The 25,435-nt window shown below is 46.2% G+C and overlaps 1 protein-coding gene and 1 long non-coding RNA gene across 2 annotated transcripts in view; one reads left to right on the top strand and one right to left on the bottom strand.

Annotated features, from left to right (window-relative positions):
- Abr (ABR activator of RhoGEF and GTPase) overlaps positions 1-9,103 on the bottom strand; it is a 198,132-nt gene extending 189,029 nt beyond the window's left edge. Inside the window, exon 1 of the mRNA XM_034504804.2 lies at positions 7,946-9,103. Coding sequence (XP_034360695.2) covers positions 7,946-8,984 — 1,039 coding nt within the window. The 5' untranslated portion in view covers positions 8,985-9,103. The remainder of the gene's footprint in view (positions 1-7,945) is intronic.
- Positions 9,104-11,686: 2,583 nt separating this feature from the next.
- The window catches only part of LOC143442751 (uncharacterized), a 40,912-nt gene continuing 27,163 nt past the window's right edge, over positions 11,687-25,435 (top strand). The window contains exon 1 of the long non-coding RNA XR_013111193.1: positions 11,687-12,317. This is a non-coding gene — a long non-coding RNA (uncharacterized LOC143442751). The remainder of the gene's footprint in view (positions 12,318-25,435) is intronic.

Here is a 25,435-nt window from a genome sequence, read left to right as displayed (position 1 = left end):
AGGACCAGCATCAAGAATGTTAGCTTGAGCAGGTAGAGGAAAGCAGGAATCCCAGAAATCCCAGCTGCTGGCTTTGCAGATAACTGGGGAAAGAGGAAAAGGACTAGAGACCACAAACAACCAAGAAGGCCGGTCTCCTCTGAAGGAACAACACATTTATGGACTGAGTAAGAAGGGAGACGGGCGGAGTAAGAAGGGCCGGGCGGTGGTGGCGCACGCCTTTAATCCCAGCACTTGGGAGGCAGAGGCAGGTGGATTTCTGAGTTTGAGGCCAGCCTGGTCTACAGAGTGAGTTTCAGGACAGCCAGAGTTACAACAGAGAAACCCTGTCTCGAAAAACCAAAAAAAAAAAAAAAAAAGAAGGGAAAAGAGAAAACAAAACAAAAATGAAGCTGAGAGCTTCTTTATGTGACGAGATGCAAATATGGGGGCGTAACTCAGTGATAGAATGTTTTCCCAACATGCACCAGGCTCTGGCTTCCATGTCCAACATGGAAGGAAGAAACAGAGAGGGAGGGAGTCAGGGAGGGAAGGGATGATGGGAGGGACAGGAAGGAGATGTAATATGAGCCCAGCTCAGCCAACTGAAAATCTCTGGACTTAACAGTTACGGGAGTCACCTGAGAGCTGCTAAACCTATGAGCTGGTGCTGTGCTCTGCGATTGCATACATTATCCCATTAAGGCTTCATAACAAGTCTAGGATATACTCCTATTACTGCCACCTCCATCTCACAGGCGAAGAGCCTGAAACTTGGAGAAAGTCAGAAAGTCGTCCCAGGGAAATACCCCAACCCTGCAGCCCTGTCTACTGTCCAGATACACTGCTTTTCCAGACAATGGAATCGGGGTTTGTTTGTTTGTTTGTTTTGTTGTTGTTATTAAGATTTTTCAAGATTTTAATTTTTAAAAAAAAGTGTTCCATCTCTCCAGTATAAAGAAGTGTTTATACCAGTATTTAAAAGATAGTAAAGTGAGGTCTGAAGAGAAAGCTCAGCATTTAAGAGCATTTACTGCTCATACAGAAGACTTGGGTTTGGTTCCCAGCTTCCACATGGCAGTTCATAAAAGTCCTTAACTACTATTCTAGGAAATCCTATACCGCTCCTGGTTCCATGAGCACCAGGCACGCATATAACATACACATGCAGGCAAAATGTATGCACATGCACACGCAAACACACACACACACAAATGATAAATGTTTTTTAAAACTTATTTTTATTTTAATGTGCTTTGCCTGCATTATGTCTGTGTGACGATGTCAGAAGCCCAGGAATTGGAGTTACAGACAAGTGTGAGCTGCCATGTGGGTGCTGGGATGGCCAGTGGTTCTCAACCTTCCTAATGCTGCAACCCTTAATACAGTTCCTCAGGTTGTGGTGACTCCAACCATAAAATTATTTCATCACTACCTTATAACTGTAATTTTGCTACTGTTATGAATCATAATATATGCAGGATATTTGATATTCGGCCCCCAAAGGGTTGCAACCCCAAAAAAGTCTCAACCCACAGATTGAGAACCTGTGATCTAGAGGCAACTACAAAATTATTCTTAAACAGAAGAAAACCAGATAGACCAGAGGAATCAGTTTCGAGGCTGGTTGCATTCCATACTTGTATAGAGAGAAGGTTAACCTAAGACCTACCTATTAATGATGAGGGCAAGACAGTGGATGTGAGCGGTGGAGGGAGGCACGTCCAGTCCAGGAGAGCCAGTGACTCAGCATGAACTCTCATCACTAACGAAGCACAACAAACCAGTACGTGTGTCCCAACCAGTTCTGTTTTGATGCAGGGTTCATGACACAGCTCCTGATCCTCTCACCTGAGCATCACAAGTACTAGGGTTACAGATGTGCACCACCACACTTGCCCCCCCCCACACAAAATTTTTTAATATCTCTCACAACAGGGACTAGATCAGTATTATTTTATCACAGCTACCACTGAAAATTCAATTTAAATTAAGTTATTCACACACATCCCTGAATGCAAGGAATTCCTCCCAGTGCAACAATCTCATTAGTCATCGAGAGAGAGAGAGAGAGAGAGAGAGAGAGAGAGAGAGAGAGAGAGAGAGAATCAAATTACAAATGAGCAAGGTAACATGAGCATCCAGCAGGAAATGCATTTTCCTTTAAGTTTAAAAATAAAAGGTCTCCATCAGAAGCCAGCAGAATCCAACTGATAGGCTTCCAGGTATAGAAATCAGGCCCTGAGCTGGATGGTATTGCCACACACCGTTAATCCCAACACTCCAGAAGCAGAGGCACTGGGGTTGGGGTAGGGGATCTCTTGAGTTCAAGACAAGTCTGGTCTATAGAGCAAGTTCCAGGACAGCCAGGGCTACACAGAGAAACTGTCTCAAAAACAAAAACAAGAAAATAAAAAAGAAAAGGAAAGAAGAAAAGAGAAGAGAAGAGAAGAGAAGAGAAGAGAAGAGAAGAGAAGAGAAGAGAAGAGAAGAGAAGAGCGAAGCCAGGCCCTGAACAGCTGGCCTAGTATGGCATTGCAAGCAGAATGCCATACACCAGCTTTGTGGACAGACCCGTGTTCCAGTGCCAGCTCCATAAGCTCTCTACATAGATCTGGTTGGCTCCCTCAGAGTCTCAGAGGCACCAGTAAGATAGGACTAACCACTGCCATCTGCAGAGGTGGCCTGCTGCTCTGTCACCTGGCCTCCAACAGACTACGGTTTTAGTGTCCTCTAATTAAATTCCTGGAAAAGGCTGAGGACACAATAGGAACAGCCCCCATCTGACTCCTACGCTTTCCTTGGGGTCCTAAGTATGACTTTAAGGTTGCTTTCATGGTCCAGGGTTCTCATCTGTCTGAGGTAGACAGAAACACAGGTCTAGCCTAGGCTAGTACTTTGTTATTATTGGGATGGGGTGCATGTCACCTCACACACGTGGAGGTCACAGGCCAGCTCTGTAGAGTTGGCTCTCTCCTTCCACATTTACCAAGTTTACGTGGGTTGCAGGATCAAAGGCAGGTCTTCAGGCTTCCACTAAGCCATCACATCTCTCCAGCTCACATTTCTTATTTAGATTCTTTTCTTTTTATGAAACATGCTGACCACAGTGGCCCCAAACTCATGATCCTTCTGCTCTAGCCTCCCAAATGCTGTGATTACAGGCATATGCCACTATGTCTGGTTCCCTACTTAGGATTTAACAGTAGTCACCCATCAAAAAGGCGTTTATCTAAAAATCAAAATTTCTACTCAGCAAAAAGATAATGAAAAGCTGAGGGTGGGCCACCAACCTGAGCAGTCTCAGTCCTGAACACAGCTTGCATGAAGCATGATCTTGAGATATGCTTGCTACATAGGACAGACGGAGGGAGGGGAGGAGAGAGGGAGAGATGGATGACGGATGGATGGATAATGAATGGATGAATGGCTAAGGGCCAAAAAAAAATTTAAAGAAATAGAGAGTACTGGGGTTGGGCTGCAGTTCAGTGGTAGAGGGCTTCTTTAGTGTATACAAGGCCCTTTACGTATGGGTTCAATCCCCACATCAGAGGTTAAGGAAGGTTGTGTGGAGAGAACTTGTCTCCACTGAGCAAACTACTTTGGCATTTAACTGAGCCAGACTATCAGATAAATAATTTCTGACAGTCAAAAGGATGCTGGACTTGGAAAAGCTACCTGGAAGCTTTGTTAGAGGACAGTATCTGGGTTCACAAGCAATGCAGACACACAGGAGAAACCACAGTCTGCAGAAAGGACTCATGAACCCTGAAGACAGACCCCTTGACTGACTGTACCAGTGGTGGTACAGAAGCATGCTAGCATCCAAGTGAAACACCAGCCTCCACTGAAGGATAAGCTATATGAGCCCAGGACTGGCTGGCCACTGAAGGGAAGTCTGAAACCTAGCAATATACCCTGCTACCTATGAGGCCCAGTTCACAGGAACCCCATAAGTAGGTGGTAACCCTGCGAGGTGACCCCAGCTCGTTTGATTTGGAGTCTGGTAGGGATTTCACTGATAACAAAAGCTATTATGATACAGACATGTGTGGACTTCATGGTCATGATAAGTCAAGTGTGCTATTAACCAATCTAAACAACTTCCTAGTTCCCTGAATTCAATCTTCCCAACTATCCTGGGAGGTACATACCAACACTTGTAGCCAGAAGCTTAGCATTTGTTTGAAAGCAATGTACTTGGGAATCAGACTGACTATGTATTCCGTTTGTAAACTGAGTGACTGGTAGAGTGTCCTTTAGGCTTCCCGGGCCTCAACTTTCTGTCTCACGAGGCTGTATGCCATAAACTAATAACTAGGGATAAAGTACTCAGGACAGGAACTGAGACAAAAGTAGGCCAAGTGAGTGCTATTCCTTATTGCTGCCTGTGAAAGACAGGCTGAAACCTGCCCAGGGCCTCATATCTAGTGAGAATGACACCAGGTACACTCAGGACAACAGTATATTTGACCTGACACATCAGATTCTGCTCCGCCCACAACTCCTTTGTCCTTTCCCAACCACCAAGTACTAACCATGCCATCATGAGCTAGACTTTTCCCAAACTAATCAAGGCAATAGAGATGATCAAGAAACGATGCTTAAAATGAACTGGCATGCCTATTAATTAAACTCTGATTTTCTTCTCATGAGTGAAGTAAAACCCCAAAGATGTTCAGGTTTATGGATCTGCTCTCTACTTAATAGAAAATGTCCCTTTTCCATGGAGGGGGAGTCCCTTAGTTATTTTATATGTTACCTCGGGGTTCTCTCTCCTTCAAACCCTGTGGCTAAGGCAAAGCCCGCTATAACACATGGGGCCAGTCTAAAGAGCTTCATAAGCCAAACTTGATGCTCTGCCCTGGCTCCTGCCCTGTTGCCTGGAAGCTTTTAGAAAGGGCCTGAGTTGATCCAGAATATTCTGGAAGTAGAAAGTTCTATAGAGTCAATTCAGCCTATAGCAGTAGTTACTTCATATACTCACATGCTTACTACATTCCCAGGCCTGTTCTAAGCTCTTTGGAGATGGTAGCACATCTATTCAATAGTATGAGGAAGTCCTTTTTTACTAATGGAGAAAGTAAGCCACAGAAACATCAAATAACTCCTCACGCTGTCACACGAGCACCGTGCGATGCGGAGACCATGGCGTTTTCCATTTTCTAGATAAGGGCTTACTATGTAGCCGAGGCTAACCAGTTCTCCATCCTCCTGTTGCAGCCTCCTAGAGTGCTAGGATTACAAGTTTGTGCCATCATCACCTGTGGCATACACATTACCCACACATTTATATATCATGGAAACACACTTTTAAAGCAGTGATACTAGCCGTGTGCTACAATGCTTTCTCATGCTTTCTTCCCCCATTCTTTCCTTCCTTCTTGCTTTTGATGCTCAGGGATAAACCCACAGCGGTGAGCATGGGAAGCATGTGTCCTGTCCATGAGCTACACTCCCTTTATCTATTATTCTCTTATATACTATTACAGATACATTACTCTGAGAGCCAGGCATGGTGACACATACTTTTAATCCCAGAACTATGTAGGCAAAGACAGGAAGACCACTGTGAGTTCCAGGCTAGCCTGTTCTATATAGTGAGTTTCGGACCAGCCAGAGCTGCACAGTGAGACCCTGTCTCAAAAACAAACAACAACAACAAAAAGGACAAAAAATTAACATATTTCTGGACCAGTGAGATGGCTCAGCAGACACGGGCACTTGTCACCAAGCCCGAGGACCTGAGTTCGATCCTTGGGACCCACCCGATGAGAGGAAAGAATCAAGTTACAGAAGTCACTCTCTGACTTTCACGTGTGCACTGTGGCATATGCAAACCCACACACACAGACACACACAAATAAATGTATAAATATACCATTCAACAAATACTTCTGGGAAACTGAGTATACGTTAGACACATTTGTATAAATGGAGACACAAAACATTTTTATTCCCCTACAGTTTCCATTTCACCATTGAGCTTGGGTTCAGGGAGAGATATTGGATCCATATACAAAACAGTCATGTCTGAGGAGCTAATTAAATGAGAATTACAGGAAATGCAAGCAAAGATGACCTCACAATGCTTCAGCTACCTGCAGACTGTTCTGCAGTCTAAGAAAAACTATCAATTGCTGTGAGCCTGCGTGTACATGTGTCGCTGCATACGGTGTGCATATGCTTGCATGTGTGTCTTCTCTATCATATCCTCCCTGAGGTTTTGGAGAAAGAATGTGTGATCTCCACCTGCAGCTGTGAGGTGGTTTCCTATACAAGTCTGTCATGAGGAGAGCCTAGAAGAGCTCTGGCTTTGGCACCTCGCCAAGGCCACTGGTGCCAGAGCATGTGCCCTGGCTGGAGTCTTTGGTCTAAAGGAAAGAGACCCTTTTCATCACAGATCTACCCTGAGGAGCAACTGTGTAGTTAGCCCCAAGCAAGTGCTGGTTTCTAATTTGCATCAAGGTGCTATCGAACAGCCTGCCTGCAGAATTAACAATCACTCCTGGGGAAGGTCCAGAGCACTGAGATTACCTGACAGAATGACTGATGTGCGTCTTGGGAGAAATGGGACAGGTGCCAACTACAAAGCAGCTGAGGCGACTTTAGCCTCTGAGGAGGGCATTTGAAATCTGGCACCAGAGAAAAATCTTCACTCTTGCTTTAAATTAAAGGAGACGATAAAAAATGATTACTAGCAGGGGTGGCAGAAGCATTACCTATGGGAAGTGCAGCCAATATCTGCTAATGAATAAGTGTAATTGATCAAAACAGATGACTTGATGGATCTTCCAAATGTGCTTTTAGCAAAGTGGACAGTTTCTCATTCAAATGCAAACTCACCCAGATAAGACCTAATAATGGAGATTTTGGAACAATCCCAGAATCATTGATGTATCTCCCCACACACAGCCCACCCCATTCACAGAGCAAGAAGGCATCTTAAGTTCCTTACAACACAGTCAACGGAGACACCATGCCATCTGCATGCCTGAGGGGACCCTGGCACTTATGATGCAGCAAAGGGGCAGTTACATATCACCCCACAGTTCAGTCAACTATTTCTCCTTACCTAGTTCTACTCCCTGACCTATGAAGAGCTGAACAGCCTTGCAAATTCAAAGCAGTTGCTCATTAATTTAGATATTATTTATGGAGCACTGTGATCACAGGGGGATTCAAAGACAACTAAGACCAGACCCTGTCCTCAAGAAAGATGGCAGATTAGAGAGGAAGCAGAAGACACAGGATGATCTCAGCTCACCTGTTCGAACACACTTCAGATTCAATTTTCTCCTTTATCAGGGAAGGCATTGGGTCCAACAGGCTCTCTAAGAACCAGGCCAGCTCAAAACTGGGAATCCAAGCCTTTCCCTCCTCTCGGGCTCCTGGGAAGCCCACAGACCCCAGAGTAGCCTTCTGGGAAAGAAGAATAGTCAGCAAAGAGGAGCATTAGGCACCTCCTAGAGTAAACTAGCGCCCACCCTCCCATCCCCCCACCCCCGCATGAGATGCAGGCTGGAGAAAATGCAAGATAACTTCAAAACATTTGGGGAAGGATTTCTGCACTAAGAAATCTCAGGGGAAATGGGGGACTTCTGGAGCTTCTGCAGAGAGAGCTATTAGGGTGGTGCAAAAGACACTGGAGGACCTGTGGGAAGTGAGGGCTGAAGACCAAGATGAAAGGTTCTGCCAAGGTCTAATCAGTTGCGCCATTCTACCACACTTCTCCCTCCGACCCCGGGCACAGCCATCACGCTTATTTTCATAAACTCATCCGAACCTAAAAAAAAAAATCACTTCGCACGCTCTCGTTTTGCATTCCACAGATGGCTTTACAGAGAAAAAAAGAAAAGGCTCCCCAACTGCCTAGGGTTAAAAGGACCACCAAGGTCTTCCGTGGTGGAGTACCAGCAGCCAGCAGGATAGATCAGCCAGGTACCTAGAATAGGGGTTCGCCTACCTGCGGAGAAGCCGTCTTCGTGGTCTGAGCTGTTGTGGCTGCAGTCACTGCCTCTCTCAGGCGAGCTGTGACTGGGCGAATCCCGGTCTGGCACGCGCAGGAACCTCTTGCGCCCCCACTGGGCGAGGTGCTCCCGAGCCCCACGTCTGGGGGACTCATCCTCCGCCTCCAGCTGCTCCAGGTCTCGACTCCGCCGCCGGTGGTGTCGCCAGCCTCCGGAGATCAGGTGCATCCAACGATGGGGACTGCAGGGCCGCGCGGGCTTCTCAGCTTCATCGCGGGTCCCAAACCGGTAGGGGGCCATAAGTAGGTGGCCGAGGACGAATTTCTCATTCAAATCCACCATCTCGAAGTCGTGGTCACTGCAATCGCCTCCATCATCCCCACCTGAAGCGTCCGGTTCGCCCTCTTCCGAGCCCCGCCCTGCCCGGGTCTCAGAGGACCGCTCCTCTCCGGGTACAGTGGACCCCGTGCCATCGTGGCCTGGGGGCGCACAGTCCTCTCGGAGCCTGAAGAGCAGACGAGGCTGCACCAGTTGCTGGTGGATGGCAGCGGTCAGACTGCGCACGGCGCCCCCTCCCTCCGCCGCCCCGGGCCAGGCAGGAAGATCCAGGCACACGTAGGGGCATGGCTCCGCCGGTGTTGCCACCTCTGAGTCTGGGTGCGCGGGGCCAGGGGAATCTGGGTCGCGGCCCGATGCGTTCTCCTTGTCGCGTGGTGGCGGCGCGCGCACGGGCCCGGCTGGCTCCTGCTCCTCCACGGCGGCTCCCCGGCTCCCGGTGCCACTGCTGCAGTCTCCGCCGTCCCCGCCCTCCGGCCGCCCTCCGGGTAGATCCATCTTCTCTCCAGCCAGGGCCGCCTGCAGGTACCAGACTTTGAACTTCTCCTCGGCCAACACCTGTTGCAGCCGCTTCAGGTTGAGTTTGCAACGCTCGAGCTCGCGCTCCATGTCCGGCACCGATTCCAACTTCATGACTGGAGTCTCCTCCCCGGGGAACTCGGCCTGCCAGTGGCGTTCAAACTCCTGTGGGTCCCACATACTGACCCCGCCGTCGGGCCTCCCGGGCCCGGCTGCTGTGCGCCTCAGCCGGCTGAGGTGGCGCCTGGAGCTCGCTCGGAAGCGCGTGCTGTCGCAGTCGCTTGTCCCTCGCTTCAGTGCCTGGAGGAGAAAAAGGAAAAAAAAAAAAAAAAACAACTAAAGTTTTTTCCCCTTCCGCCCTCGTGCCTTCTTTTTTTTCCTCTTCTTCTAGGTTTCGCCTCCCTGACGTAAGCAGCCACCCGGCTGCGGGGGCGGGAGCTCCGGCCGCTAGGGCTGAGACCGCGGTCCGCAGCTACACGGCTTGGCCCGGTGGGCTCAGGCGCGCGGAGAGCAGCGGCGGGGGCGGAGCCTCGGTGGCGCAGGGCCAGAGCCTGCGGGCGCGCCTCGGAGCCGCGCGGGCAGCTAGGCCAGGGCCAGGGCAGGGCGGGCCGGCCGGGCTGCCCACCTCAGAGGCGCCGGCGCTGCCCGCAGCTCGGCCGGCTCGCACCCTCCGGGCCAGCGGTGTTGCGCAGCTCCAGCCGCAGCGCGCGATCCGCGCCCCCTCCCTGCACCCAAGCGCGCGGCCACGGGGAAGCGGGAACTAGGGCCGGGGAGCGCGCAGAGCTCTCTGGATCCCAACTGGCGCCTCCTGCCACACTCCTACCCCAACCCAGCCTCGCCCCGCTCTCATCAAGCTCTCCAAGACCCTGCCTTGGTCAGGAGGCACCCGCGACCAAGGAGGGAAAGAGGCGGGAAAGGAGATGTGGCAAGTTCCTTTGGGCTGCCCAGAGGCTGGGATTTATCCATCGCCTTGGACTAACTTGTTGAAGAGCATACAGCCACTCAACCCCAAATTGGGGATTAGACTTTGGTGTTTGGGTACCTTTAAATGTTCTCTTCATTGCTCCCTAAAGATTTTTCCGGAAGGGAAATTGTAATGGTCCTGTGACCTCAAAGCTGAGGGCACTCTTGAGTGACTTGAGCCAAGCTATAGTTGCAGAGGCCTAGGTCTAGTGGATGGCCTTCCACTCCACCTTCTCTTTGTGGCCTCAGACAACGCCCTTAAAGGTGGGGAACAAAACAGGAGCTGGGGGAAGTTACCAGTAGGCCATGTGGGGATTCCAGCCTGCAGAGATGCCCTGAAACACTCGGTCTCGTGCTTGCTGGAGAGCAGAGACCTTATCAGTGATTCATGGGTTTCTTCATTTCAAAGATGAGGAAACTGATACGATTCAGAGGCAAAGTGACTCCAGAGCTGGAAGTCTTCCTTTCATCTCTCACTTAGGGAAGTGGAGGTAAAAGCAGGAGGAACTTCTTTCCAGCCTCCAGCCACTCTCCTGTCTCCTGAACCTCATCCATTTCCCCCTTTCAATCCTCTTCAATTCATACTTCCCGGTTCTGAGAAACATCCTTTGTCGTGTGTGTGTGTGTGTGTGTGTGTGTGTGTGTGTGTGTGTGTGTGAGCGCGCGCGCACATTCAACTACAAGCATGGTGTATGACCAGTGTCTATCTTTGTAGAGGTTGGAGGTCTGCTCTCTTTCTCTATGACTTTACACCTCCACCAGAAAAGAGACAAGGCAGCTCACTGAACCTGGGCTCCCAATTTCTGCTGTTTGACATATTGGCCAGGAAGCTCCCCCAAGAACTGCCTATTTTGCTCTCCCCTGTGTTTATGGCCAATTTTAAATAAGTGCTGGAGTCTGAACTCAAGTTCCTCATGCTTTGGAGGCTAATACTTAATCAATTGAACCCTCTCCCAGCCGGCTAACCACAAACAAGATCTAGTCAATGCTTTTGTTCAAATTCCTTCAGTGGTTCCTGTCATCCACAGGGTGGAGTCCAGACTCCTTGCATGGCATAGGGGGCCTGCTAGGTTTAGTCTCTGCATTCCTCCGGTACTTTATTTAGCCTTTTTAAAAAAATCAATTACAACTCCTTGTCCCCAAAGTTTCCTTAAAAACAAAAGCCAGCTTCCCCCTCCATAAAAGTTATTTTATGTGTGTTTTTTCCACTTTACCCTCCCCCTCTACTCCCCCAGAGAACTCTCTGAAGTTGAAGATGTCTGTGAAGCTTTCTCCAGCTCTTCCCCAGCATGCTGGGATCCTGCACAGGGCTGCCTTTGGCTTCCTACAACCCATTACAATTACTGACACCTTGTGTTTCCTCTGAAAAAGCACACAAAAGCAGAGGTTTCTCTTCCACCTTGTGTTCCTTCTTGCTTAGTGTGACATAGAGATAGCTGATCACTGTTGAAGGGGAAAAAGTGAATAAAGGAATGGTCAGCCAGACTGCACACACACACACACACACACACACACACATGCACACATGCACATGAACGCACAAACACATGAATGCACATGCACACACCTACACACATACGCACAGTCACGGACATGTGCATGCATGTGTACACACACACACACACTTTTCTGTTCCTGCTTGACTAATTTTTTGCATCCTTCAGAACTGGGCCAAATGTGATTTCCCCAGAGGCTTACAACTCTGGAATTTTCTTCCTTGTCAAAGTTTGTGTTTCCTGGTTTTACTCCTGTCCCCTCTTCTGTTTGCTTTTTTTTTTTTTTTTTTTTTTTTTTTTTCTGATTTAGTGAGCGATTAGCATAGATTGTCCTGGCATTTGTCTTCAAGTGAGACTATTACAGAGGACTGAAGATCTTGTTTTAGCTTTATTCAAGACAGGATTTCTCTGTCTAACAGCACTGGCTGTCCTAGAACTCACTCTGTAGACCAGGCTGGCCTCAAACTCAGAGATCTGCTTGCCTCTACCTCCTGAATGCTGGGATTAAAGGCCTGAATATCTTTAAAAATACACTAATTTCATAATCCCTAGTTGGAATGACTTTGAAATACTTCACCTAGTTCTTTACTCTGTTTTTTCTTACCTTAGCTCCATACCCTAAAGCCTCAGAGGCCAGCACAACCTCTTATCTCTACTGGGAAGATTAGGCCTTCCCCATCCCTGCAGGCAGCCAGGTCAGAGACATTCCGTCAGAATCTATAGGCATCACAGCCTCTGCTGAGACTCCAATAGTGATGGATGACCCCAGTCAATAGCGTATTGATCTAAAGATCTTGCAGCATGTGTGCTGAAACGGACAAGGAAAGAGAAAAACTCTAAGTTACTATAAACATCAATTTCTGAATGCCTGAACTCCCAGGGAGGACACTTTCAACTCTGTCCTTTAATTAAAGCCGTGCTATGATTTCCTTTTGACTCAAGGAAATTGTTACTGAAACCTCTAATTTTTCCCACCAGGGCCCATATAGCTGGGAATTGCAGCATACATCTTCCGTAAACAGATCTCAGGAACAGCCTTCGTTGTCTCTAGTCGGTGAGTAGTTCTGCTTTGTTACCTGGCTTCTGGTTATCACCGGAACAGGAGCAAGGGAGCTAACATTTATTAGGTCCACATTTCTAATTGACACACAGCTTTGATCTTGTCTAATTCCTCACAACAAATCTATAAAGATGGAGTTATAGTTGCTGTCTCAGAGACAGAGGTGAGGGGCGGGGGAGGTCACTGAGGTTAGAGGTCACATAGCTGGCTAGTTTTCTGGGTTCTGAAACCCAGCAGCTTTGCAGTATTGAAGTCCAGATGCATTCGTCAGATGCATTTGTCATTTCCATCCGTTCTCCCAGGGAAGATGTGCTGAGCACCTGGGTGGCCCTAGGGCCAGGCAAATGAGATTTAAACATTCTAACCTGGCATACCAGATCCTTCCCTGTGTATGCTCTGAAGCCGGCTTGTTTTCCCACTGTCATTTCCTGAATTCCTTCTGCTTGCTGCACCCATTCAAACTTCAACCTGAATGCTTCTCTGAAGCAGATGTTTCTATGTCCCCTGTCACCTCCTCTTGGTCTATCTGGGAGTCTTTGCTGCAGCTATTGTGGACAGCCCCCATGGTGTCCTCACCTCAAATGTGAACCTCCACCACACTCTATGTGTGTGTTGTGGTGTGGTGTGGGGGTGGGGTTATTCTGTTTGAAACTGGATCCTACTATATAGGCCTGTCCTGTTTGAAACTCACCTTGTAGACCAGGCTGTCTTTGAACAACCAGAGATCCTCCTGCCTCTGCCTTCTGATATTTGAAACAATGAGTAATCTCGGTATTATACAAAAGAACACAGTAACAAAATGAAACTAGGCAAGACTACTTTTTGCAAAAGTCATGAGAGCACACTGGGGTAGGAAGTTCACTTGGTTTTTATTCTGCCATGGGTGGTGACTTTTCCCCCATTTGCTAGAGACCAAGCTCACAGTCTTTTGAGACTGGCTAATTTTAAAGGCAAATAAAGGAAGGGGAGGGACCACGGCTTCAAGCCATTGATTTCTGGAATGTGGGGAGTGGAGGGGACATTGTCTAAAGTAGAGTTTTACCAGGCAGGGGAAATAAGAGATTTACATAAAACTTGTACTAGGTGAGGGAGACTTGGCCCTTGGTGGGCTCAATAGTTGTGATTGAAAACCGAAACATTTCCCAGTCCTGGGCTTAAAGGCATTTGCTAGAATGGCTATGCTTCATTCCCTCATTTTTTTCTTAAAATTATTAAGTTCTCAAGGGTGGTCCAGCTTGAAATTTCTATGGGGAAGTTCCTATGAAATAGGCTGAAATAGGCATTGGTTAATAAATATTCCCAGCTCCTCTTTCTTTCTTTCTTTCTTTCTTTCTTCCCTTCCCTCCTCCTCTTCTTCCTCTTCCTCCTCCTCCTCCTTCTTCCTCTCCCCCCCACCTGTTGCCTAAAAACCAGAATGTAAAGCTTGCATCTCTTTCTCAGCCCCATGCCTGCAGCTGTGCTTCCCTGCCATGATAATAAACTAACCCTCTGAAAGCACCCAATTAAATGCTTTCTTTTATAAGAGTTGCCTTAGCCAAGGTGTCTCTTCACAGCAATAGGACAGTAGCTAAGACACTCAAACACCCCATAACTTTCTCTCTAGAACCACTCCTTTACCAGAGGGATTCGCCTTGGTCCCAATAGTATATTGTATTGATTCTCTGGTTCTTCAAGTCCACTCCTCCTCAAACCTCAGGCCCTCAAGTCTCAAGCCTACAGAGAGTGAAGGATCAGATGCCTATGGCCAGCTAATACTTCTTATTCCTCCAACTGCCCCCCAGACTCCTACAAGATGCCAACAAGATATATATATATATATAATCTGTTTGTTTTTTTTAAAGTAGGTTGAAAGATCTGGGCACAGTGGTATATCGCTGTAATCCCCAGCAGTCAAGGGGCAGAGGAAGGAGGATTACTGCAGGTTCAGAGTCAGTCTTTCTGGTCTAAATAATGAGTTTCAGGGCTGGAGAATGGCTTAATGGTTAAGTATATGTATTACCTTTGCTAGGTTGGCTAGCCCATGAGCTCCAGGAATGCTCCTGTCTCTTTTTCCCAACCCCTCCTTATACATATAAAATAAAAATAAAGAAATCTTTAAAAAATAAATTTAAGCCAGAGTGGTGGCACGTGCCTTTAGTCCCACCAGGGACAGGCAGATCTCTGAGTTCAAGGCCAACCTGGCCTACAAAGTGAATTCCAGGACATACAGGGCTGCACAGAGTAACTCTTTTTAAAAACAAAACAAAACAAAACAAAACAAAAACAAAAAAACCCTAAATAATAAGTAAGTAGATAACTGAAGGGAAGGTCTAGGGCTATGAGTGACTTCTCACATTTGCAAGCTTTTGTTGTGCAAACCTTGTTCATTGATTTAAAACTATTGGTTAAATAAAATTGGCTACAGCCAATTACTGGAGGGATTGGAGGTAGGTGTGTTTGGAGTGATCTAGTTGGAAGAGAGAAGAGGAGAGAAGAAGCTGCCTCTTCATGAGGGGAGATGAAGAGATGATGATCCCGTGGCCAAGAGAAGCAGCAAGTACTGAGAAGGCTAGGCTGATTCCATGACAGGCTTCAAATAAACAGTTAAGGAGACTAGGCCTAAATCTCAATTTCCAAGAACTGGAGGATTCCAGGAAAGTCCAGGCCTTAGAAGCTGGCCCGCCACCTGGCCTGAGGCAAGGACAATGGGTCAGCAGCAGTTTCCAGACTTCCTCAGCTACTTCCTCAGTAAGTCTCCAGACCTCTCCAGCAACTTTCCAGCCCCCACACTCCAGTAATGGAATGTCCTTAGAGATGGACCCAACAGATGAACATAGAGGCCACCTACCCCAGAATTCCCTGATGTGCTTTAAATCAGGACCGCATCTCATTTGGGTGTCTCTCTATTCTAGAAATGAGAGACCCTTTGTGTTTACATACTATTTGAGTCCAGGGAATCATTCTTCAGAGAATCATGGACCCTTATAGTATCTGGGTACACCCCAGGAGGAAGTAGCAGACTGGCAGTTAGGAGAGTAGATTAGGGGTTACCCCCAGTAATTGTCAAAGCCAAATAAAATAACCATAGTCTGAGTCTCATTTATTTGTAAGCTAATCGGGAATAAGCTTAAATTGATTGTACTACAAATAGATAAAATTAAAAAACAATGAGTTGATCCATTGGTATTCCTGGATGACAGTCAGTGAGGTTTTCTTTTGTTCCAAATTATTTTTAATATAGTAACAATTTTGGCACTAAAAGATATTTATGTGATTTTTTTCATGATATGAATTTGTATTGTCCCACCTGTGGCTAGTGGGGGCTTTATAAACTGGTTTTTGAGGCCCTTTGTGTCACCTTTGTATCTTCAGAAGCTGTGACGATGGCTTTCTGGTTTGGCAAGGTGTTCCTATCTTATCTTTTCTATTTCCTGTCCAGACCAAACATCTCCCATTCTCAAAAGGGTCTGGGTATTTTTAAAAATGAGACACAGATTTTAGAGACTACAGTCGGGAGATTAGAGGTGTTTATTTCTGCTGGTTTGGCTCAGGAGACCAAACTAGAAAATAGATATTTTGCATATTTTCCAATTAGTATTCTGGATGACAGAACTTTCACTTAATCTCAAAGATCTCACTTTTGTCTGCTCAAAGGGGAGCTCTTGTTCTCAGCCAAGCCAACACAATTACTCACACAGCAGTCACCCGAAATGTGTCGTTATCTATATGTGTCCCCAGCCCAGGATTGTGCTTTCACTCTAACATTCTGAGCTTTGTCTGTCCACCACGGAAGTGAGAACTGCCAGGGGGAAAGCCACGCCCTGTGAAGTTTGGTTTAGTATTTCCTTAGTATTTCCTTGGTAATTAGTCTGGAAGGCATCCTAGTCAAGTGCCTGGCTTAAGCCTCTTCCCTAAAGTGTTTGTATTCTCCTGCACTTCCAGGCTTCAGGCATCTGTGTGGTGTGTTTTTTTTCTCCAACTCATGAATCACCTATGCATTTGTCTACTAGCTATACAGCTACACTTTTATTTACTGAGCATTTTGCAAAGTCATCATGTACCAGTGTAACAAACAAGGACACATTTGCTGTCTGCCTATGCGAAGGTTTTTGTGCTCAGTGCACGTTCACATAAATACATTACCTTGGGCTGGATAAGATGGTTCAGCAGTTAAAAGCACTGGCTACTCTTGCAGAGGATCTGGGTTCAGTTCCCAGTTCCACCAGTTACAGATGGTGGACCACTACTATCTGTAACTCTCCTTTCAGGGAATCTGACAGGTCTTCTGGCCTGAGCAGGTTCTGAGCTTACACATAGCTACAAATATCCAGGCAAAGCACTTATACACATAACGTAATAACAAGTAAACCTTTTATTTAAAATGTGAGGTTACTCATTGTGTAGCTCTAGCTGGCCTGAACTCTCTCTGTGTAGACCAGGCTGGCCTCCAACTCACAGAGATCTGCCTCCCTCTGCCTCCTATACATGAGATGTTTCAGGCAATGCCCACATTTTAAGAATGGTGTATTACATCAGCAAAAATGGTGTGTGTCCATAATCCCAGCTGCTTGGGAAGTGAGGCACAAGGATCTTGAGTTTAAGGTCAGCCTGGACTGTATGACAAAAATCTTATCTTTAAGAAAGGGTGATGGGGAAGGTAAGGTAATATATTTTTTAAAGATTTACTTTTAGCTGGGTATAGTATAGTGACACATGCCTTTACTCTTGGGACTTGAGAGCCAAGGAGATGGATCTGTATGAACTGGAGGCCAGCCTGATCTACATAGAGTGTTCTGACCAACCAAGGCCAGTCAGTGTTCAGTTCCCAGCACCCACGTTGGGATGCTCACAACTGCCTGTAACTCGTTATACACACACACACACAACACACACACACACACACACACACACACACACACACACACGAATATACATAATCAAAATAATTAAAAGAGCCAGGCATGGTGGCCAGTGTCTTTAATCCTAGCACTGGGGAGGCAAAGACAGGCAGATCTCTGAGTTTGAGGCCAGTGTGGTCTATGTAAAGAGTTCTAAGAAAGGCAGGGCTATGTAGAAAAACCCTGTCTCAAGGAAAAACAAATCTGAAAATATAATGATAATAATAATAATAATAGAAAGTCTCCTTTAAAAAAAAGAGTTCCTGTCGGGTGGTGGTGGCCACGCCTTTAATCCCAGCACTCGGGAGGCAGAGGCAGGTAGATTTCTGAGTTCGAGGCTAGCCTGGTCTACAGAGTGAGGTCCAGGACAGCCAGAGCTACACAGAGAAACCCTGTCTCGAAAAACCAAAAAAAAAAAAAAACCAAAAAAAAAAAAAAAAAAAAAAAAAAAAAAAAAAAAAAAAAAAAAGAGTTCCTTGTTTAGGAGTAAGAGCATTACTCAGTTACTCACCTTCCCATCTGGGTTCTGGGAGAGATCCTGATTCAAAGGAATAGGAGAGAGTGATAAAGGGGACACTGGCGCCTCCTTCTGGCCTCTATGTGCATGCACAGTTACACACAGCAGATATTAAATAAATAACCTATTAAAAGATAAAAATGAGTAAAAATGTGAACACATTACTGAGTGGCATGTGTGCCTCACATTACCTGTTCACAGGAAATTAAAGCTGTCTCCTCTACTTCCTCCTCCTCTTCTTTCTCCCCCTCTTCCTCCCTTTTCTCTTCTTCTCACAGGGTCTCATTATATAGCCATGGCTTGCCTGAAACTCACTGTGTTGTAAGCAAGTTATCCTTGGACTTAGAGATCTGCCTGCCTCTGTCTACTACCCAAGGGCTGCAATCAAAGGCATGCACCAACATGTGTGATCGTATCTTCTATGACAGGAAACCTCCAGTGCTGACGGCTGCATCTTGCGCTGAGTCTGGAGACAGCCACAGTGGTTTATATAATAGACAACACCACCCAGACAGAGACAGCTAAGGACGTAAAACACAATGTGACCAGACAGTCATGTGTCAGGAGGCCTGCTTACAGCATGAAGCCCAGTTCCGAATGAGTCATCACTGGAGACAGTACTGGGCACTGACAATCCCTTTCAGACTCCAAGTCCAGGGAACATTCAGGTGCCACAGAGGACGCAGAACATGAAACAGATCTTGAGATATATTGCACAATTTACTCTTTTTAAAAAAAAAAAAGAATTCTTTATTTTATGTGTATGAGTATACTGTCACTGTCTTCAGACACTAGAAGAAGGCATCAGATCCCATTACAGATGGTTGTGAACCACCATGTGGTTGCTGAGAATTGAACTCAGGACCTCTGGAAGAGCAGTCAGTGCCCTTAACCACTGAGCCATCACTCCAGCCTACTCTTACCTTTTCTTTTTCTTTTTACTTAAAAATATATTTCTATGGCTTGGAAGCTAGGTGTGATGGGTTCACCTGTAATTCTAGTACTTAGGAAGCCAAAGCAAAAGCAAAAGGATTGCCAGTTCAAGACCATCATAGGCTTCACAGTGAGACCCCGCCCCCCATCAAAAGATTAAATATTGATAATTACATAATAACAATGGTGTGTGTGTGTGTGTGTGTGTGTGAAGGTATGTGCTATGTGCATGTGAATGCCACTGCCTACTGAGGCCAAAAGTGTCAGATTCCCTAGAGCTGGGGCTACAGGTGACAGAGAGCCACCTGATGTGGGTGCTGGGAACCAAACCAAACTCCTTGGCATTAACCACTGAGCCATCTTTTGAGCCCCTTACGTGTCATTTAAAAACCAATCACCACAGTCAAAGGGTAGGACACTGTCTTGGACCAATCAGGATCAGGTTGTGGCCCTGGGGGTTGGGTTAACTGTGCCTCCACTGCATGGCATATTATCTGATAAAGTTAATTTCCTCCATGAGAAATCAGGGCAGTTTTGGCAAAGCAAGAGGGCGGATGGTAGATTAAACCGTGTGAGATAAAAGTCAGTGAGATGTCTTAATGCTTGCCACCAGGACTGAAGACCTGAGTTCCATTCCTGGGGTCCACACAGTAGAGGGACAGAACAGACTCTAGAAAGGTGTCCTCTGGCTTCCATGATTGTGTGATGATATGCGTGTGTCCCCAAACATATATAAATATAAAAAAATTGAAAAAAGAAAACGTATGAATTGAACTAAGTTGGCTCACTCTTGTCTGTCTCTGATCTGGGCAGGGAGACTGGGCACACAGCACCCTTGTGCTAGTTCTTGATGCTATAGTGAACCATACTCTGCCATCTGCCTCCCACACAGAAGCTGCATCCATGGTGAATGTGGAGCAGCCACGTATTTACCTAACAGGCATTTCCTTGACAGCTGGTGTGTGACTGACAATGGGAATGTAAGAGTGACCCACTGAACAAAGGCTTAGAGGAAGTGAAGAGAGTGGGCAGACTGAGCCTTCTGCTCTTTCAGGATAGCAATGCCAGTGCCCTTCCCAAAAGCCTTCTCAGAGGTCAGAAGTAATAGCAAATCATTGAGCTTGTAGTCCTTTTTGGAATTATTAGCAAACAGCCATGTTGGTGTCCCCACAGGCCAATTTTGAAAGGTGCCAAAGGCAACCAAACCCGCGACATTAGGCACATGGCTCTGCTTTCTGTTTGCTTACTGACAGGTGGATGTAGCAGGCCATCTGTGCTTCTTGTGCCAGCTGGGAAAGGGGTGGGTGTCAGGTGGCTTTGAAATCCTTGGGCCTTGTTTGGAGACTAAGGTGAGACACAAACACACAGGCAGGCTTGCTTGTGGAAACAAAGGAACAATGAATTCTTAAAGCCTGTGCTACTAGGCTGCGGTGCTTTTCTTTTTTCTTCAAAGACAGAGTATCTCGATGTAGCCCTGACATCCTGGAACTCTCTATGTAGACCAGGCTGGCCTTTAACTCACAGAGATCCACCTGCTTCGGCCTCTTAAGTTCTGCTGTTAGAGGTGTGTGTCACTGATGCCTAGTTTATGTTATGATACCTTTTTAAGTAAAAGATTTATTTACTTCAAGAACTTTTTTAATTACTTATTTTATATGTTTGATTTTTTCCCTGCCCGTGTGTATCTGTGTATCACATGCACATGTGTGCAGTGACCTTGCGGGCCAGAGTACTTGCACTCTCAGCCACAGGGGACAGGCCTCTGGTGTGGGCTGTGATGTGGAGGAGCTTTGGAACACCATTAAGTGAAATGTGTCAGGCACAAAGAGCAGACATTGTGTGATGCCCACTTTCATGAGACGCCTAGAATGAGCACATTTTTTTTTCCCAGAAATTATGGTTACTAGGAACTAAACGGCCAGAGGGTGGGTAGGAGGGAAAGAGGGCTATTGTTTAATGAGCTCAGAGTGTCAGTGTGGGATCTGACAAAAGGCTAGATAGCTGATGGCAATGGCTGAATAGAATCGTGAAAGTACTTAATGACACATTCCCCACCCCCATCCTCAAGACAGTCTTCCTCTGTGGAGCCCTGCCTGTCCTGGACAGTAGACTAGACTGGTCTCAAGCTCAGAGATTCCCCCTGCCTCTGCCTCCCAAGTGCTGTATGCTGAAGGGGGGTTAAAAGTGAGCTCAGTGGTACAGTGTATGTCTGGTTTTTTATTTTTGGTTTTTTTGTTTGTTTTGTTTTTTTTGTTTTTTGGGACAGGGTCTCAGTAACGCACTGTGTAGACTAGGCTAGCCTTGAATTCATAATCCTCTGGTTTCCAACTCCAAGGTAGTGGGATTGCAGACATGTACTGTTGGACCTGCTTTTATTTGGTGCTAAGGATTAAGCTTGGTCTTATGCACACTAGGTAAGCATTCTCTAAACTGAGTGGCATCCCCTAGCCTCTGTGCATGCTTTGCTACAACTTAAAAAAGTTTAAAGCCAACGGTGCAGAATAGCACATGCCTTTAATCCCAGCAGAGACAGGAGGATCTCTGTGAGTTTCAGGCCAACCAGGTCTACATAGTGAGTTCCAGACCTGTCAAGGTTATGCAGTGAGACCCCCAACTTGAGACAGGGTTTCTCTGTAGCAGAGCCCTGGCTGTTCTGGACTTGGTTTGTAAACCAGGCTGGCCTCAAATTCACAGAGATCCACCTGCCTCCGCCTTCCGAGGTGTGTGCCTGTGTGGTGACACGGGCCAAAAAAATATCTTTAAGTTTAGAGACAATAGTTAAGAGAGACCAACAGGTTCCAGTCTCTCTCATAAACCAGAGCCAGCCAGCCCAGCCAGTGATAAAATATAATCGATGCCTTTGGCTGGATGAGAGCCTGTGTCAGGGCAGCTCCTTATGGTTGCTGGGAAATATGCTTGGTCTGCTGCTTTAAAAGCAGGTAAGAATGCTGCGCTGAGGGTCACAGCCTGCAGCTGCCAAACATAAGACACCCACAGGGCTCAAACACCAAACAAGCATGCCATAAAGAACTCACTGCACTCCGCTCAGTCCCCAGGTGCCACAGTCCCGTTTAGTATCTTATCCTTCTAGGGATTATTAAATATACATATAAGTTATTGGCTTCATCCCTCCTTTTTAAAAATTTTACTTATTTGACTTTTTTGAGATAGGGTCACCGGGCAGTGTTGGCACACGCCTTTATGCCTTTAATCCCAGCACTTGGGAGGCAGAGGCAGGCGGATTTCTGAGTTCAAGGCCAGCCTGGTCTACAGAGTGAATTCCAGGATAGCCAGGACTACACAGAGAAATCCTATCTCGAAAAACAAAACAAAAACAAAAAGGGGAAGATCTCTGTCTTGGTTACTGTTCTATTGTCATGGCAAAACACCACGCCATGGCAACTTACAGAATAAAGTGTTTAATTGAGGGGGAGGATGCTTATAGTTTCAGAGGGTCAGTCCCTGATCTTCATGGTGGGAAGCATGGCAGCAGGCAGGAACGGTACTGGAGTGGTAGTTGAGAGCTCACCTCTTGATCTGTAGATTGTAGACAGAGAGAAAGACTGAGCCTGGCACGGGCTTCTGAAATCCCACAGCTCACCCCTGGTCACACAACTCCTCCACCAAGGCCAATATGTCGTCTACCAACTGGGAACCAAACGTTCAAATATATGAGCCTATGCAGGCTGTCTTAGTTAGGGGTTCTATTGCTGTGAAGAGACACCATGACCACTGCAACTCTTATAAAGAAAAGCATTCCGTTGGGGCTGGCTTACAGTTTCAGAGGTTTAGTCCATTACCGTCATAGTGGGAACCATGGTGACGTGCAGGCAGGCATGGTGCTGGAGAAGAAGCTGAGAATTCTACATCCGGATCAGCAGACAGCAGGAAGAGAAAGCCACACTGGCTAGAACCTCTGAAACCACAAGCCATCTCCAGTGACACACTTCCTCCAGCAACACCACACCCACTCCGACACAGCCACGCCTCCCAATAGTGCCACGCCCCGTGAGCTTGTGGGGCCATTATCATTCAAACTACCACAGTCTTCCTATGCAGTCTCAGCTGGCCTAGAGCTCACTCTGTAGCTCAATATGGTCTCAAAATCACAGAAAGTCCCTTGCCTCTACCTCCCAAGTGCTGAGATTAAAGGTGTGAGCTACCATGTCCAGTTCTCTTTTAAAAATAAGGTTTTATTATTTATTGATTTGTGTGTGTGTGTGTGTATGCATGTGTTTATTTCTCTGAGTTATGTTCACATGTGTGTTTCATGCCTGTGGAAGTCAAAAGAGGGAGCCAGATTCCCTGGAGCTGGAGTTGCAGGGAGTTGTTACTACCTGATATGGATGCTGGGAACTGAATTCTGGTTCTCTGAAAGACCCGCAAGAGCTCTAACCATTGAACCATCTCTCCAGCCTCTCTCCCTTTTTCTTTTTTTAATTTTTAATTTTTATACACGTATTTACTGTGCATTGAGCATGATCCCCCACTGTTTACTACCCTTTCTTTTTGTGTCCCTTTTCCCTCCCTCTTTAGTCCCCCATGTCCCCTAGACAGCTTCACTTGAGCCTCCACCTTATGTATAACATAATTTGATGTAGCTGTATAAAATAAAACAAAGTACAAATGAGAGAAAACGTCGTTTTTCTGAGACAGTGATTATTCGCTAATATGATTACCTCTGGTTCCATTTCCTGCAGAGAACAGAACTTTGTTCTTTATCTCACCTCTGCTTTTAACCCAGCAGCACCTTGGGTTTGTTGTTACCATGCATCTTCGCTTAACATTTTAAAAATACATTTATGTATGTAATTTAGTATGTGCATATGTGTGTGTGTGTCCCAGAGGATAATTATTGGGAGTCAATTCTCTCCTACCATGTGGGTCCTGGGAATTGAACTCAGGTCATTAGACATGGTGGCAAAGGTGGCCATGAATTTATTATATAGCTGTGATGGGCCTTGAACTCGCAATCTTCTTGCCCTGCTTTCTGAGCACTGAGAGTACATACAGGTTTATGCAACTGTATCTGACATACTTTAGAACTGTATCCAGTTTTCTAGAAAAAGTGAGACCTGTCCTCTAGTCACCAAAGTGAATTCCCAACCTTTCATACATAGAAAAGACTAGATAATTTGTGAATTATCTAAGTGGGCTGTGATACAGCTTAATGGTAAAACACTTGCCCAGCACACGCAAGGTCTTAGGTTCAAATTACAGCAATGCAAAAACAATAACAATAACTAAAAAAAAAAATCAAACAAAAGAAAAAAAAACACCAAATAAATTAGTCTACTACAACCAGATGAAGTTGCAAGTGATGGTGGTACGGTTATCTGTGATAAACCATCCTTGAATTTCTGGGATAAATGCTATATAATGACCCTAAACTAATTATAATATTCTGTGTTATAACATGCATTGAGAGTTCATTTGTGCTTTTTTTTTCTTTTGCACTGCTATTAATTAGTGAGGTAAGTGACAGACATAGTGTCATAGTCGTCACTGAGTTTGGTATCAGGCCTGTGCTCAGGTGCTCTTTCCTCTGTAGTCTGTAACATTTTAAGCAGTCCTTCTTATCACATTCTTTTCAAAGGTTTGATAGAATTGCTCTGTGAACCATCCAGTGAGTGGATTAATTGTGTTCCTCGGGACCCTTGCTGGGGGCTATGGAGGGGAGTCACAGAATCCAAATGACAGATAGTATTTGATTCACACCAGTGCACACAGCTGTAGCTGGTGTAATTGTGTGGTTGAAAAACAATGCCAACCACAAAAGCAAAGCATTTACTTGGGGTAAAATTTCAATGCTCTGAAATCGTAAAGATCAAATTATTGGCTTTGTTACTGCAAGAGTGAAGGGGAAAAACCACGATGGCCTTTTCTGTAATTCATTTCATGCTCCGACCCTTTTCAGAAGCCATAGCTTTACATAAGATCATTTCCCGAACATGTACTCTGTTCTAGAAGCGAGTCTGAGTTGCTTCGGGCCATCGTGATAGCCCTGCCTCCGAAAGCTCATCTGTAGAATCTGACATTTGCTTATCTGAAGGCAATGCCTGTCTGCAGGCTTCGTCTCTGCTGCTGGCTCTCACAGGGCATCTCTCTTTACTGCTCCTATAAGCAGCTATTATGCATAAAGATGGAAGTCTGGAAAGCAAGCACCCGGCCTGCACACGGAATCAGCAACATCAAACCAGCAAGCTGAGTGTGTGTCAGGTCACTTGAGAAGCTCAAGCAGGGGTTTTTATGAATTCAAGGCTATTCTGGAATACAGTGCGAGGCCCAGTCTCAACCAAACCAAACCAAACCAAAAAACTACAACAAACACCACCAACTCCAAAAGCCCCACCCCCTTTTAGAACACAAACTGCCCATCAGAGGGCTGCTTTATCATTTCCCCTTTCGAGGCAACTAGACTCAGACAAACCCCGATGTACAATCAGCACGACCTTGGCAAGGTGGTCTGATTTCATAGGAAGGATCGGATGTAGAGTGTAAGCTGGGGCTTCAAAGTAATAGAACCCAAGGAAAGACTGGGAGTCAAGTTCTGTGGTTGAATTTCGGGGGGCGGTAGTGGGGGGGAGGGTGCGGTGTTCGTCCAGCCAGCCAGCAACCTTTTGGTGTGTCGGGTGTGAAATTAACTACCAACCCAGAGGAAGCTGGAAATTCAAGTTGCCCGGATTCATGTCTGCCTTCTACTGATTACAATCTCTGTGAGGGCAGGAACTGTGACTTTTATGTCTGCTTCCCCAGTGCCTGATAACAGAGAGCTTGCTTAGTGC

The sequence above is a fragment of the Arvicanthis niloticus genome, chromosome 6 (assembly GCF_011762505.2).
Source record: "Arvicanthis niloticus isolate mArvNil1 chromosome 6, mArvNil1.pat.X, whole genome shotgun sequence".
NCBI lineage: Eukaryota > Metazoa > Chordata > Mammalia > Rodentia > Muridae > Arvicanthis > Arvicanthis niloticus.
This window is presented reverse-complemented; position numbering and strand designations above follow the sequence as displayed.